Raw genomic sequence first — 15,932 nt, forward strand, 5'->3', positions numbered from 1 at the left:
GAAGTCCCTAAACGCCTTATTCACCCCTACTGAATTACCAACCAGGTTCCCGTCTCCGTCTTTTACTTTCCCTATCTCCCTACCTGCCTCCCTCTTCCTAAGCTGCTGTGCAAGCATTCTGCCGGCCTTCTCTCCATGTTCATAGATCGCCCCCCTCGCCTTTCTCAGCTGCTCCACCGCCCTCCTGTGGTCAGCAAGTTAAACTCCACCTGTAGCCTCCGCCGTTTCCTTAAAAGCCCTGCCTAGGGGTCTCCGCATACCTCCTATCAATCTGTAGTATCTCGTTTACCAGTCGGTCCGTCTCTGCCCTGTCCACCTTCTCCCTATGGGCCCGGATTGAGATCAGCTCCCCCTTGACCACCGCCTTCAGTGCTTCTCACACCACCCCTGCTGAAATTTTCCCAGTGTCATTGACCTGCAGGTAGCTCTGAATACATTTCCTCAGCCGCTTGCACACCTCTTCATCCGCCAAAAGTCCCACATCCAACCTCCAGTGCGGGCGCTGGTTACTGTCTTTACTAACCTGCAGGTCAACCCAGTGTGGAGCATGGTCTGAGATTGTAATCGCCGAGTACCCCGTGTCCACCACCCCAGCCAGCAAGGCCCTGCTCAAAATAAAGAAATCAATCCGGGAGCACACTTGATGCATGTGTGAGTGGAAGGAGAACTCCTTCACCCTCGGCTGCCCAAATCTCCATGGATCCACCCTGCCCCCCATCAGCTCCATGAATCCTCTTAGTTCCTTTGCCTTTGCTTGCACCATGCCCGTTCTCGAGCTTGACCGGTCCAAGCTAGGGTCCATAACTGTGTTGAGGTCCCCTCCCATGACCAACCTGTGCGAGTCCAGGCCCGGTATCTTCCCCAGCATCCTCTTTATAAACTCCACATCATCCCAATTTGGCACATACACATTTACTAATAACACCAGCACCCCCCTCTAGCTTCCCACTGACCATAATGTACCGACCTCCCATGTCCGAGACTATTCTACCCGTCTCAAACACCACCCGCTTATTGATCAGGATCGCGACCCCTCTAGTCTTTGAATCTAGTCCCGAGTAAAAGACCTGACTGACCCAGCCTTTCCTCAGTCTAACCTGGTCCGTTACTCTAAGGTGCGTCTCCTGCAACATTACCACGTCCGCCTTCAATTCCCTAAGATGCGCGAACACACGTGCCCTTTTGACCGGCCCATTTAACCCTCGAACATTCCAGGTGATCAGCCTAGTTGGGGGGCTCATTGCCCCCCCAGCCCCCACCCCCCCACCCTCCGCCGATCAGCCATCCCCTTATTTAGGGCCGCCTCCAGCCCGTACTCTGCACCTCCACCAGTCCATCCCCAGGCAGCCCCTGCCCATACAAAGAAACTCCAACATCAAACAATCCCCACACAATTGCCCAACAGAAAAACACCAAGATCAAAACAAGCACACCTGCATCCCCCAACAGTGCAAATGAAAACCTTAACTCACTCAGCTCTACCGCTGGTTCCAAATCAATGCAAACGGCATCACAAACATCTTCCATGAAACGCAAAACGAGAAACTTTTTACAAAAACAGAGAAACAAAAACATGAACGTTGCAGCCAAGTTCAAAAGTTCTCAATCCATCACCAGCCCTTTATTTTTTGCAAAGTCCAACGCGTCCTCAGGCAACTCGAAGTAGAAGTGCTGATCCTCATGCGTGACCCAGAAACGGCTGGGTATAACAGTCCAAACTTCACCTTTTTCTTAAAAAGGATCGACCTGATCTGGTTGAAGCCTGCTCTCCTCCTGGCCACCTCTACACTCAGGTCCTGGTAAACCCGCAGGATGCTATTGTCTCATTTACAGCTCCGTGTCTGCTTGGCCCACTGTAGAATGCACTCCTTATCCAAGAACCCGTGGAATCTCACCACCATTGCCCTCGGGGGGTCTCCCATTTGCGGCTTCCTCGCAAGTGCTCTGTGAGCCCTATCCACCTCCAAGGGCCGGGAGAATGCCCCACCCCCAGCAGTTTCACAAACATGTCTGCGATGTATGCCCTAGCGTCCGTTCCTTCGGACCCCTCCGGGAGCCTGACGATTCTTAGGTTCTGCCGGCGGGACCTATTTTCTAGGTCCTCCACCTTCTCCAGGAGCTTCTTCTGCTGGTCTTTCAGCATCCCCACCTCCAGCTCCACCGTAGTCTGATGTTCCTCCTGCTCAGCCAGCGCCTTCTCCACCTTCTGGATCGCCCGATCCTGGGCGTCCAATCTGTGCTCCAACCGCTCAATCGACTCTTCTATCGGGTCCAAGCAGTCCCGTTTCTGCGTAGCAAAGCCTTCCTGAATGACTTGCATCAGCTGCTCCATAGACTGCTAGGTCGACAAGCCAGAGGTCCGAACCTCCACCATGCTGTCTTCTGTTGCAGCTACAGCCCAAGCCTTCTCTATCTTTTTGTTTCTGCCCTTACGAACACTTCTAGTCATTCTCTCCATGCACCGAAGAGGGAATTCAGTGAACAATTGCTTACATCTGTTTTACAATTCAAGTCCGGTAGAAAAACAGGGGAAAGGTCCAAAGGTCCGACCAAAGCGGAAGCCACCAAATGTGCGACTTACTCTCCATAGCCGCCACCGGTAGGACCCCCTCCTATTTCTTATCTCCATGCTGCAACCTTGTTATATTTTTTGATCCTAAGTTGTGTTGCTCTTTTTAGCCTTAGTTTATTAGCTCTGATTATGTCACCTTTGCTCACGAGTCGCCAGGTATCTTTCTGATACCGCCACGTGGTTCAAGCTCGAGTTATGATTAATAAGTCAGCACACCGCTTAGTAAGATTGAAATCAACGGTCATTTATTATATACAACAAGTAATGCTTACACAATAATCCTACTATCTATACAGAAACCTATCACTACTGGCCAATACTTAACTTTAGGAAGGGCCCACCAGGTCAGGGAAACGAATGGCTTATCAAATCGGATCTGGCCCGCGGGATTCAAAAAGGCTGATACAGGTCGATGGCTAGGAGTCTTTATCGGGTAGCGATCGCTGGAGTCAAACTTACTGTTTCTTTGTTGATGTTCTTGCGAAGGTCTCAAGCAGGAGAAGAAGGGAGAGAGAGAGCGATCTGAACTTGGCCCCTTACTTTATAGGGCCCAGGGGCTTCCCGCCTCTCGGGGCGGCCCTTGACCCTGAGTCCCAAGTGATTGGACTTGTTCCCAATCACTGGGTTCGATACATCCAATAACGGGGCGATTCCTCGATCGGGGGGTGGTCATTCACCTGTCTTTGTTTCGGCCACTGCAGGCACAGACAGGTCTGGCCCGGCATTCAATTGCTAATATGTTGCAATTGTTCCCGGGGATAGCCGATTAAACTGCAGATGTCTGGGTTGATGTGCTGCTAATGGTCTTGAGTATCGATCTGGGCCGACTTCCCCAGAGCCGAATATGCTATTCTGTCTGCAGCTGTCCGTTTGTGTCCTGTTGGCTGCTTTTCCCATCAGCCTTTTCGGTGAGCCATTTTAAATCGGGTTTTGGCCAAATTAATAGGGAATCAGCCATTTTAGGTGGCTACAGTTGATGTTCCAACAGCATAGGCTTTCCATCGCCGGAATGCCTACTGTTTTGGTACCGTACCAGACTCCCATGTATGTTAGGAAAGTGGACAAGAAACTACAACAATTTTGTTATTTGTAAACTGAGGAAAGGATACTTCACCCCAGGAGTAATTCCACTGACAAAGAGGGCTATTTTATATTAAAACAATCTTTATTCTTAACACATGACCAACCACATAAACATCACAGAAAGTAGCTTACAATTAACAGTTAAACAATTCTTAACAATAAAAGGAAACAGTTTAACTTCTAACTTATACCCTCTCTATCTCCAATTAAGCAAAGCCCATTACAGGTCAAAAGCCACTTGAAGTTGCTTTCAGCAAAAGAGAGAAACCCTTTCAGACACAAGCTGCAAGCCCTTCTGTCTTTGGCAGACTAAAAGCTAAATTGCCTGCAACAAACCTGGCTCCTCCCATTAACTACATAATCTCTATCCCATTCAGATTCATGACCATGCTTACCCAAGTCTAAACACAATCCCTTTAATTATCTAAACCCCCAGGGAACCGTCTTTCTATAAATAAAATGGCATTAGTCTTATACAGTTAAACACAAATGAATGATTATCTTACTTTTACAACACTTTAATTACCTCTTTTGCAGACCCACCACCCACCTGTATGTTAAACCAGGATTTAAAACAATATTACTGCAACAGATATAGAATTTAATATATATAACAATTTCCTATATTCATCACATTGCACCCACTTTGTAAGATCACTTGTCTCCACAACTGCCTCAGCCCATCTACAGCTGAACCCTTCTTTCATGCCTTTGCTATTTTTAGACTTCGCTACTCAGTTTTCTCCTGGCCAGTCTCCTCCCTTACATCTTCAGTAAATTTAGTTCATCCAAAACTCTACTGAGTCTCACCATATTCACTGGATTGGTTCTTGGTCCAGCACCATCTTGGTTTTAAAATTCTAATTTGTGTTTTCAAATCCCTCGCTTATCCTTATCACTTTAATATTTTGCAACCCTACAACACTCCAACAATTTCTCCAATTCTTGTGTATCGTCGGTTTTCATCGCTCCATTTTGGCGGCCCAAATCCTCAACTCTTAAATTCCCTCCCTAAATCTCTACGCCTTTAAGGCGCCCTTTAAAACGTACCGTTTTTTTAAACAAAACCTATGGTGTGGCCACCTGTCCTGACTTGTGGCTTAGCTTTGTTTGCTGATTGCTTCTTTGAATGCCCATGGACATTTTATGTTAAAGGCCATATATAAACACAAGATGCTACCGTTGCACCTGATAACACAGTTATAACCTCATTATTCACCATGTCTCTTTTTAAGCACATGTCTATGCCCTTACAGGCTCATATTGCTGTGAGTGAACAGTAGAGATACCACTAAGCTCATAACCAATTAAGTACAACTTGTAACGGTCAACATTTGAACCCTTCAGTTCAGTGCAACCTTCAAGCTTTTACTGATTATATATGATGAATAACCTTTAACACCCTGTATGTTATAGTTACACTTGCTGAAGTGTTTTGTACCAACCACTGTATTTACACTTATGTTAAAGCTGGTCTCCCTCTCCTGATCTGAAAGTGATAGGCTGGTATTTTGCTGTTACAGAGAGGTCTTCACTAATAAGTCAATCTCAACCTCAAATGCGGACGATCATTCCAGCCAGCCTGTTGGACAGTGTGGTAAAGAATTTATTTGTGTCACGCCTGACAGGGTCAGAGATCTGCAACTTCCTACGGGGCATCTTTCTGCATCGGATGTATGAGGATAACCATTATTTCATGCGTGGGCTAAGTACTTCATCTGTCTTGTCTATTCGTCTGACAAGTTTTATGTTTGTATGTTTATAATATATTTTGTATTAATGCTCCAGTGTTGATACGTGCTAATTGCATTATACCGCTACCATTCGGAGCCCTACAGTAGCCAAACTGTGATATTGCGGCCAGGACTCCACAACAACCCATAAGGTAGCCCATTCCAGTGCTTTTTACTTTTCAATTAACTTTCTATTTTCAATTTATCTTTGCTTACCAGAGGAGAGAGCAATAGAAATGGAGGTGGAGAGAACTGGCGTTTCTGTACATAAACCTTTGAAAATGGCAGAACGAATTGAGAACATGGTTTTAAAAAGGCAAATGGGATAGAGTATAAATACAGGTATAGACCGGTATAGGCTTTTTCAAAACACTGGTAGGGTGGAGTATTGTCACAATATCTGAGCTCTGCAGTTTAGGGAGGGTGGTAAGACCTTCGAAAAAGTGCAGAAAATTACTAGAATGGCATCGGTTTAAAAAAATTATTTCATGGCATGTGGGCATCTGTTGCCTGTCCTTAAGTGCTCTTGAACTGAGTGGTTTGCTAGGCATGTCATATCTATAGATCAATAATGGAGAAGAGCAGGAACAATCTAACGTATAGATTTTTTAAATTGGAAGAGGGCTAATTTCAAAGTGATGAGAAGGGACCCAGCCAGAGTAAAATACGACCAGAGACTGACAGAAAATGTTATTACAATCCCAGACCAGACCCCAACAGTGGCTAGGATACTGGACAGAAACCCCAATATTTTATTTCAATTTTGTAAGACTGAGGAAAGGATATCTCGCTCCAGGAGTGATTGCACAAAGAAATAGGGATATGGTATATTAAAACAAACTTTATTACTAACACAGTATTAAAATCTTTAACATCACACCAGAAAATAGCATGCAATTGCCCCTTAAACAATACTACTCAATATGGTGAATACAATACCCTTAATTGCTACCTTTATTCCCACTTAACCAACAAGAAAACAACCATATCTGCTCTCAATCCACCTTAAACTTACTTTACAGAGTTATTATTTGAGAAAGAGATCTCCTGACACTGCTTTACAGAGAAGGTCTTCCTCCGGTCAGACCCATGCAGAAACTCTGGCTGTATGTCTTTAAAAGCTCTTTCAGCTTCCCCTTCTGCACTGCTTTAAAGACTGTTGATCTCTTTTTAACTAAACTGCAGAGAGCAAAACCTGATTTGCAGTCCTAACTTCATACATAACTGAACTGAAAATGCTTCCTCAAAAACCCTTGATGCCTTAGCTCCATCCAGCAATTACATCATCTCACCAAACTGGAAACTTCACCAGGGAATCCCCTTAATTAAAACAAAATTTCATTAGTCCAGGTTTTTTACAATGGTTAATTGCACTTCTGGCTCCTAAAATCCTTGCTGTCTTTCAAACCAAGATTATTTTAAAATATGACTTCAGCAGCCAAACACACACTAACCCTTACTTTAATACAATTATCAATCCACCTACTCTGCACATCTTTGGGTTGTGAGTGCGAGATCCACGCAGACACGGGAAGAATGTGCAAACTCCACGCGGATGGTGACCCGAGGCCGGGATCAAACCCAGGTCCTCACCACCGTGAGGCAGCAGTGCTAACCACTGCACCACCGTCCCGACCCAATACAATATTTCTTTAAGTGTTTTTATTGGTTTTCACATTTTTGTCACACATTCCAGTTCGCACTTTAAATTTACAAGTTTCACCACCGCACAGTATTAAGTAAAGCAACCAAAGAAAATTTAAAAATAGCAAGTGAAAGATAAGCCAAAGAAAAACAAGAAGAAAAAAACAAAATTGACACATGTTGATTCCCAAATTTCTTTCTCCGTCAGTCTGGCCTCAATAAAAGTCGAGATGGATTTGCACGTAAAAAGAAGTTATTTTATTCAGCTTGCAAGCTGATTCATTTCACAGAAACATAAGAGACATCCAGTCTCCTACATCCCAGAAAGCGAATGAACAAAGAGACAAAGGGATCTCTGCAAATCAATTCAAATGGTATCAAGTTTCACATACTCGACGCCCATAGGTCAGCCTATATCCCTCCTGACCTGTTTGATCTATTCTGATTGGCTCACTTCCAATCCCTTTCTCTGGCCCCTATCAATGCAGCATCACTCTCGTAGACACACCTCTTCCTGCTTTCCCCATGCGGTCTCAAATCCCTTTGTCTCTATCTGCCAGAATCAAAGTGGCTTATTTCTACATTACATTAACTAATATCTCTAAAGTAACTATTTTATATCACATTCGGCATTCCCTCCTTTTATCATTCCATGATAACCGGACTATCCAATCCATAGCTACGGTTCCCCATCTAAAAAGATCCGTCGCTGCATTTCCAATTCCTGTCTTAGCCCACCTTCATCTGCCTCACCCTCATGGATTTTAACAGTTAAGTTTTTAGGGGCGTTGATCTGATCCAGTACACCCCGCATTCTACCCATCACACATTTAAGGATGGCCAGGCCCACAAAGATGCAGCTGATAGCTACCACTAGATACATGGCCATATTTATCAACCAGTCCTTCCAACCTCCAAATCCCCAATTACCCCAAGAGCCAGGATCCTGCATTCCGTCCAGGTGATCCCGTATATGATCCATAAATTTAGTGATGTTAGCGGTCAAGTCCTGAACTCCCATGATACACTTGCCCTGTACTATGGCGCATACCCCACCCTCACGGGCCAGAAGATAGTCAAGAGCATACCGGTTCTGCATTGCAAACAACCGTAGCTGAGACAACTCCTTGGTTATTGCCCCGAGGGCTCCCAAGGTTTCATTTCCCAAGATGGTAAGGCCGCAAATAAAATAATTCCGATCACTAACAGCCAAGGAACCCCCCACACCTCCCAGTGTCAATACGCTCAGAATGCCCCACCCGGCTGAGTGGCCCCGGTTGGGTGCAAGAACCTGAGGTTTTTTCCAGTTCTCGCAAAATTCAGCAGAGACTGCCCGGCGTGCTAACTGATTATGCAGGTTCCACGCCGAAGGGCAGGGGACTGTGGTAGGGACTAGAGTCCCTATAGCAATTTGGCGGGGAAATGGGGGTGACAAAACGTTGGTCGCTGTACCATTAAATAAAAAGTAGTATCCTTGTTCCGTGTGCAGGCTAGCATCACAATCAGCATATCGGTTGCGTAAGGACCCCCCAGTAGCCCAGTTTATCCAACTTTGAAATGCCCATTCGGGCCGCCCAGCAATGCAGAAAGCCCTAGTCCCAACAGTGATATGAGAGACATTCGCCCAGCCACAGAGGAGCTGGAGGCCGGCGTTCAATGGAACGCAAGTGGTGTTGTAACAAACGCATTGGCCAGACGCCTGGGTGATATGGCACCTCCTGTCCGTACAGGTGGGAAACAGACATGTTATATTTGTGTCCACCTCTACCAGCAAACAGCCATATCCTTCACTGCTGAAGCAATTCTCGTACGACCGGGAATCCCTATTGGGAGTGAAGTGGCTAGGTATGTACGCCCTCCACCGTCGCAGCCTATCGTACTGTGAATGGGAATTATCCCGAGGAAGGGGAAGGCAAATAGCCGGTGGTGCTGAACCCGGATCGTAAGGAAGAGTGACTTGCTCGGGCAGTGGCTCGGAATGCTGACAATGAACCCCCGTTTGGGGAGTGCCCCAAAGCGGTGAAACATAAAATAACCTAGACACTGCTGCGGGGTTCGGGTAGCAGACAACCCGTCCGTGGCCATACAAGCGGTGGTAAATCTGGTAGAAGAGATTCTGGTAGAAGAGATTCATACTACCCAGGTTTTCCTCAGTTTGGCCTTTAACTAACTTAAGTGTATCTCCCGGTAACCTACGTTCTAGCTGTACTTCCCTTCTCACACGCCCCGTCCTCTCTCTAGTCCCCCTCTCTTTCTCATAGCCTCTTCCTACGCTCTCCTGACGGCCTTATGTTACCTTTATTGCACCAATCTTAACACATCCAAAATCAAATTTACATGTATTCCAAAAACAAGGCAATGTCCATATAATGTTCCCTTCCCATCGCCGGGACCGGTGCAATTGCTTCATGACTCCTGCATTCTCCTTAACTTTGACGACCTTCCATGAGTCGATACCATGTCCTCGTATATGGGGGCAGCGAAGAACATCACCTTTGCATAGGTGATGTATCCTTGTAGATTGGTTGGGGTTACAAACATAGATAATATTCCCCTTTTCCATGTCCATCGCCAATAACACTCCAAGCGAGGTGAGGCCAAATATCACACAGACGGTGCGTAGCCACCCCATCATGCTCCACACCTGTAAAATAGCACTGGAGAAGGGAGGCAGGTTAATCTGTCCAAGAAAATGAGGCCCGTTATCAGAACTCAACTGAGCTGGTCTACTGTACTGGGGAATGATTTCCCGCATCAGAACTTTAACCCCAGTAGCAGCTTTATTATCGATAGTCGGATACGCCTCAACCCATCTGCTGAACGCATCCACAATGACCAAAACATATTTATAACATTGACACCTTTCCAACTCAATGTAATCCACTTGGAGCGTCTCAAAGGGACCACTGGGCAACGGGGTTTGCCCCTTCCCACAAGGGATACCTTTTCCGGTGTTATATTGCTGACAAATCAAACACCGATTACTGATACTCTGGGCCAACCCCTGCATTTTAGGGTGCCACCAAGTGTCCAGCAACAAATCACTAGTCCCTCGAGCCCCACAATGAGTTGCAAAGTGTACACATTCAATGACCCATAAAGCCAGTACATCAGACATACAAGTCTGATGTGCTGGCGTGGTCCATAAAGAGGAAACAGAATCATATGTACAACCTAACCGTTTCCACATTTGTTTATCACTCTCAGGAGCGTCCTCCTGTAACCTTATGACGTCTTGGATGGTTGGCATTGACTTGTCAGAAGCAGACATATTTATAGTAGATCGTTTAGTCTGACTTAACATCTTAGGCACCATCACTTGCTGAATTTGCGCGGCTGTTCGCGCTGCACAATCTGCTTGTTCATTACCAACGTCAACTGGGGTCTTACCATTTGTGTGGGCAGCGCATTTAATAACGGAAATCTGCGCGGGCATAAGAAGGGCCTGCAGCAGGTCATTAACTAAACCCCGGTGGGATATTTGACCACACATAATCATGTCAGGTTGTTCTGACGAAATGTCACTCAAATCGCCCCTTATTGTGCTAGTTTCCTGAATCAAGGCTAAACAGTCGTGGCCAGGTGCGTCTTCATGGACAGGGAGACCACTAAGAAAACAGGCTGGATTGATAGTGGTACAGTGGTTAAATGTCAGACGTGGATTGTTCAAAAGGTATACCTCATACCTATTCTGACGAGCTGCGGTAAGATGCTGAGTCTGCAGTTGCCTCAGTAGTGCGATGACCGAGTGGGAGCTATACACCGTAATATCCTGTTGGAGGGTGAGAGCATGTAACGGCTATGCGATGGCATTGATTGAACGTAAATCCTGTACTAATCGGTACTGGTCTGGTTTGGCTGGTTTAGGCATAGCAAGTATGGGGGTGTTACATTCTGATTGGCAAGGGACCAAAATACCCTGTTGCAACAGCTCTAGAATTAATTTGTCTATTGACAGAGCAGCTTGGGATTTCAGGGGGTATTGCCGAATGGAAGGTAGCTTTACATGATCCTTAATCATTACCTTTATAGGTGTAACATTTGTCTTTCCCACTTGTGATGGGTATTCCGCCCAGACCTGTGGATTGACATATTCCAACACATCATGTCCCCAGTGATGCTGCAGTCGAGTGTTAGTTGTTTCAGGGACCTCAAAATATTTTATGGTAGTGCCATCCGGCATGACTTGAAGTGCGTACTTCTGTTGGATCCGAATGATCCACTGCCCTCCTTACCATTTGCCCCAGATCCCTGGCATGGTACTGGTCATGGACCTGACGTGTAATATGAGGGCTTACCGAAGCTGACTGTGGCCATAAATATGGTGGTATTGTAACAAAATCGGCTGTACCTTCTTTTCCCGTGACTGTGGCTGTAACCTTGACTGGCCATTCGGTCTCAAGTAATGGCCGGTATTTGTCCTCCAACTACCTGTTTCGTCCAGTTCTGTCATAGGCCAGGGTAACGTGATGCAGTGACTGTTCAACGTCTAACGTCCACCACTGGGGGGTGATAGAAATATAGCACTGTTGTCTCATCCTCCATGATGTAAGCGTTACCCCCTCATCTCCGCATTCTAGCTGTAGCTGGAAGATACACAGTAAATCTCGGGCCAACAAGTTACAGTCCAATCCAGTAGTCACTACAAACTGATGCTCTGCAGACTTATTCTCGTAAGTGACTGTCACAGGTTCAGAAATAGGATACTCACACACCTGTCCTTGGAACCCTGACAATTGCTGCGTGTGGTCGGATATTGGTAATTTAAGTGTTGATTGCACAGAAGACATAGCTGCCCCTGTGTCGATTACAAATGAGTGATGTTGATCTCCTATCTGCAGAGAGATAATAGGTTCCCTGTCCGATTGGAGAGTCCTTATGGCTAAATTAGCTAGTCAATCCTGTGTTGGGAAAGGGTTTTCCTGGGAGAAGTCAGTGTATCTCATCTGTCCTCCCCTTGGTGGGTACCCTCTCCTTTGGGTCGGATAATCTCCTTCTACTGCCTGTCTTTTAAAGGGGCATTCCTGTTGCCAGTGATCTACACGGCCGCAATTAAAACATGCATTGCTCCCTCTATTTCTGCCCCGTCCTCTTCTTCCAGTAGACCAATGGCCCCTCAGAGGGGGCTGCGGTTGTAGAGCTGTTGATTCGTTCGGTGGGCCATAAAAATGGGGTGAGGGTCCCTTTGGGTGGGTTTGGTATCCTCCTAATCGGCAACTGTCTCCGAATCTCACCAGGGGGCACTCTAGCTATTTCCTCTGGTTCTTCGACGTCTCTCCCTGTCACTAGACGGAGTTCTTTCTCTTCAAAATCATCTGTTGCAGCTTCCTTTGTTCTACAAACCTTGCGGTTTCTCCTTAGTTTGGAGGGACTTAGGTGGTATACTTAATTGTTTCTGGTGAGGATCAAGCCCCTCTCTCGCTGTCCGAGATCTTGTCCTAGAGCTAACTGGGCTTGTGGGACAGAGTTCCTTTTGCTCTTCCGGTTGTGAAGTTGGTAAATCAGGACCCACACTATCACCCAAAAGGGCTTGAGTTTCTGGCATATTTGAAATCTGGGGAGCAATGGCTGGGTATATATTATTGTACTCTGGTGGTTCTGGAATGAGCGCAGACCATACTATGGGTGCAGACGGAACTTTTACTGACTTTTCCAAATTATTGAATTTTTCTTCTTCTGTCAATTCAAGGCCAGCCATTGAACTACGTAGCTCGTCTCTTGTGTGACCCGGGTCCTTCCTGTCTCTATTTGCTCTTTTTTTAAATGCACATTCCTTTTTCAAGATCTGTAATGTTTTTAGGTTACCCTGTTCACTAATTGGAATCCCCATTTTAAGGGCCTTATCCTGCCAGCTGGACAACATAATCTTATCTTTTTCCTCTTGACAATATTGCCTCCATACTCCAATTAATTCTTTAGCTTTCATTCCTTGATTTTTTCTCCAAATTTGTCCCTGGATTTTCTTAACCATTTCTAGGTCTTTGGTTCCCCCTAGTGGCCATTCATCTCCCATTTTAGTTCTTAACTGTGCTGACAATTTTCTAAAATCCTTCGCTTTGTCCGGATACTTAGCACATAATATTTGCAGTGGCATGCCTGGATCATTTGTGCTATCCAAGGAATTTCCCATAATCTCAACTAGTCCTCGGAACTGCGTTTTTTCGCCACTACAGTCCAAAGAGAAAAGTTTAGCTTAATCAACTATATTTTTAACTCACACACATATAGAGGTGAACCATTTTCAATTTCAAATGTTACATCGACCTCTCATAACGTAACCCAACCGAATTAACTCACAAATAAAGTTGAACCATTTATATTTTAAATGTCCCATCAACAATACAGCCTACCCCAGCCGAATTAACTCACAAATGAAGTTGAACCATTTATATTTTAAATGTCCCATCAACAATACAGCCTACCCCAGCCGAATTAACTCTATGAAATCCCATCAATTAAAATGCTAATCCCCAGACTGACCTGTGATTTTGTCGAGGCGGTCTTTCTGTGCCAACCGCGAGTGACCAGACTAATCAGACGATAAGAAGAGGGGAACAATCAATGCGCGGTCGTTTTCCAGTTCTACATTGAGGGCCCTTTGTTCCCCATCCTCCTGTTCATAATCAGTCTAATTCTGATTTCGCAGTTGGATCAGGATCGCCCTGAGAAATCCCGGTTTTCGGCACCAAATGTTGATTCCCAAATTTCTTTCTCCGTCAGTCTGGCCTCAATAAAAGTCGAGATGGATTCGCACGTAAAAAGAAGTTATTTTATTCAGCTTGCAAGCTTGATTCATTTCACAGAAACATAAGAGACATCCAGTCTCCTACATCCCAGAAAGCGAATGAACAAAGAGACAAAGGGATCTCTGCAAATCAATTCAAATGGTATCAAGTTTCACATACTCGACGCCCGTAGGTCAGCCTATATCCCTCCTGACCTGTTTGATCTATTCTGATTGGCTCACTTCCAATCCCTTTCTCTGGCCCCTATCAATGCAGCATCACTCTCGTAGACACACCTCTTCCTGCTTTTCCCATGCGGTCTCAAATCCCTTTGTCTCTATCTGCCAGAATCAAAGTGGCTTATTTCTACATTACATTAACTAATATCTCTAAAGTAACTATTTTATATCACATTCGTCACAAACAAGGATCATTGTACATATCTGCATGTCCGTTAAACTCCCCCCAACCCCCCCGTGGCTGCAAACCCCTTTTGGCTGCTCTGCCTTAGTTGCACAGCCCAGTGTTGGCCCTAGTATGTTTTGCTGCTCCCTCTGCTTTTCCCGCTTGCCCTCGGGCCCGTATTCTGTGGCTCTGTCGCTTGTGTCGTTCAGTCTTTTTGATGTTTTTTTCTTCCTCCCCCACTCCCCCCTTCCTTTTCCTTTGCAATCCATGGCTCTTCTGTGCCCCCCCCCTCCCCCCTTGCTCTGCTGGTTGTTGGCTACGAACAGATCTTGGAACAAGTTGGTGAATCGTGGAAGCCCTCTTCTGACCCATTCCAGTTGGAGGAATTCCAACAGGGCGGATGACCAGTCCGCAGCTTTGGATGGTGCTGTCGATTGCCTGCCGAGAGGGATTCTTTGATGGACGATTACGGAGGCAAAGACGAGGGCTTCGGCCCCCCTCCCCATAAGAAGTTTTAACTGCTCTGAGACCCCGAAGACGGCTACGTTTGGGCATTGCTCCACCCTCACCCCCACAACCTTGGACATTGCCTCAAAGAAGGTCGTCCAGAACCCGACTGGTCTCGGGCAGCCCAGAACATGTGGGCGTGGTTGGTTGGACCTCCCTGGCACTATTCGTATTTGTCCTCCACCTCTGGGAAGAACCTGTTTATTTGGGTTCTGGTTAGGTGTGCTCTGTGCACCACCTTTAGCTGCATTAACTCAGCCCTGCGCATGTGGAGGTGGAGTTCGCCCTGTTTAGTGCTTCGATCCAGAGTTCCCCTCCTGCTTCAATGCCTAGTTCTTCCTCCCATTTTCCACTTGTCTCGTCCAGGGTACCTTCTCCAACAGTCGCCCATTCAGGTCCCCACAGTTCCCTTTCCCTAGGTCGCCCGCATCCAACAGTTCCTCAGATAGCGAGTGTCCTGGTGTCAAGGGGTCCGTCGTCGTTTCCCTACGGAGGATGTTTTTGATCTGTATATACCTAACTTGTTCCCTTTAGGAAGTTGGAACCCTTTCATAAGTTCCTCCAGGGTAGCTAGTCTGTCATCTGTGTACATGTCGCTAATCGTCAGTGTCTTCTCGTCCTGTCTCCCCCTTTAGAAGGTGGCGTACATTGCTGCGGGCGTGAACCTGTGGTTGTTACAGATGGAGACCATAGTGGACATTTCAGTTAGGCCGAAGTAGGGCAGCACGGTGGCGCAGTGGTTAGCACTGCTGCCGCCTCACGACGCCGAGGTCCCAGGTTCGATCCCGGCTCTGGGTCACTGTCCGTGTGGAGTTTTCACATTCTCCCCAAGTTTGCGTGGGTTTCGCCCCCACAACCCACAGATGTGCAGGGTAGGTGAATTGGCCACGCTAAATTGCCCCTTAATTGGAAAAAATGAATTGGGTACACTCAATTTAAAAAAAAGAAGTTAGGCCGAAGTGTTGTCTCATTTAATACCACGTTCAGAACGTGGCTACTATGGGCAACATGGTGGCGCAGTGGTTAGCACTGCTGCCTCACAGCGTCGAGCACCCGGGTTCGGTTTCGGCCCTGGATCACTGTCCGTGTGGAGTTTGCACATTCTCCCCATGTCTGTGTGGGTCTCACCCCCACAACCCAAAGATGTTCAGGTTAGGTGAATTGGCCATGCTACGTTGCCCCTTAGTTGGAAAAATATAATTGGGTACTCTAAATTTATCTTTTTAAAAAGAACGTGGCTACCATCACTGGGCTTCTTGAGTG

At 46.3% G+C, this 15,932-nt stretch overlaps 1 protein-coding gene across 1 annotated transcript in view; it reads left to right on the top strand.

Annotated features, from left to right (window-relative positions):
* The window catches only part of LOC140407206 (cytosolic phospholipase A2 zeta-like), a 345,625-nt gene that overhangs the window by 315,775 nt on the left and 13,918 nt on the right, over positions 1 to 15,932 (top strand). Inside the window, exon 26 of the mRNA XM_072494873.1 lies at positions 5,179 to 5,364. Coding sequence (XP_072350974.1) covers positions 5,179 to 5,364 — 186 coding nt within the window. The remainder of the gene's footprint in view (positions 1 to 5,178; positions 5,365 to 15,932) is intronic.

This window comes from Scyliorhinus torazame, chromosome 2, assembly GCF_047496885.1.
Source record: "Scyliorhinus torazame isolate Kashiwa2021f chromosome 2, sScyTor2.1, whole genome shotgun sequence".
Taxonomy (NCBI): Eukaryota; Metazoa; Chordata; class Chondrichthyes; order Carcharhiniformes; family Scyliorhinidae; genus Scyliorhinus; species Scyliorhinus torazame.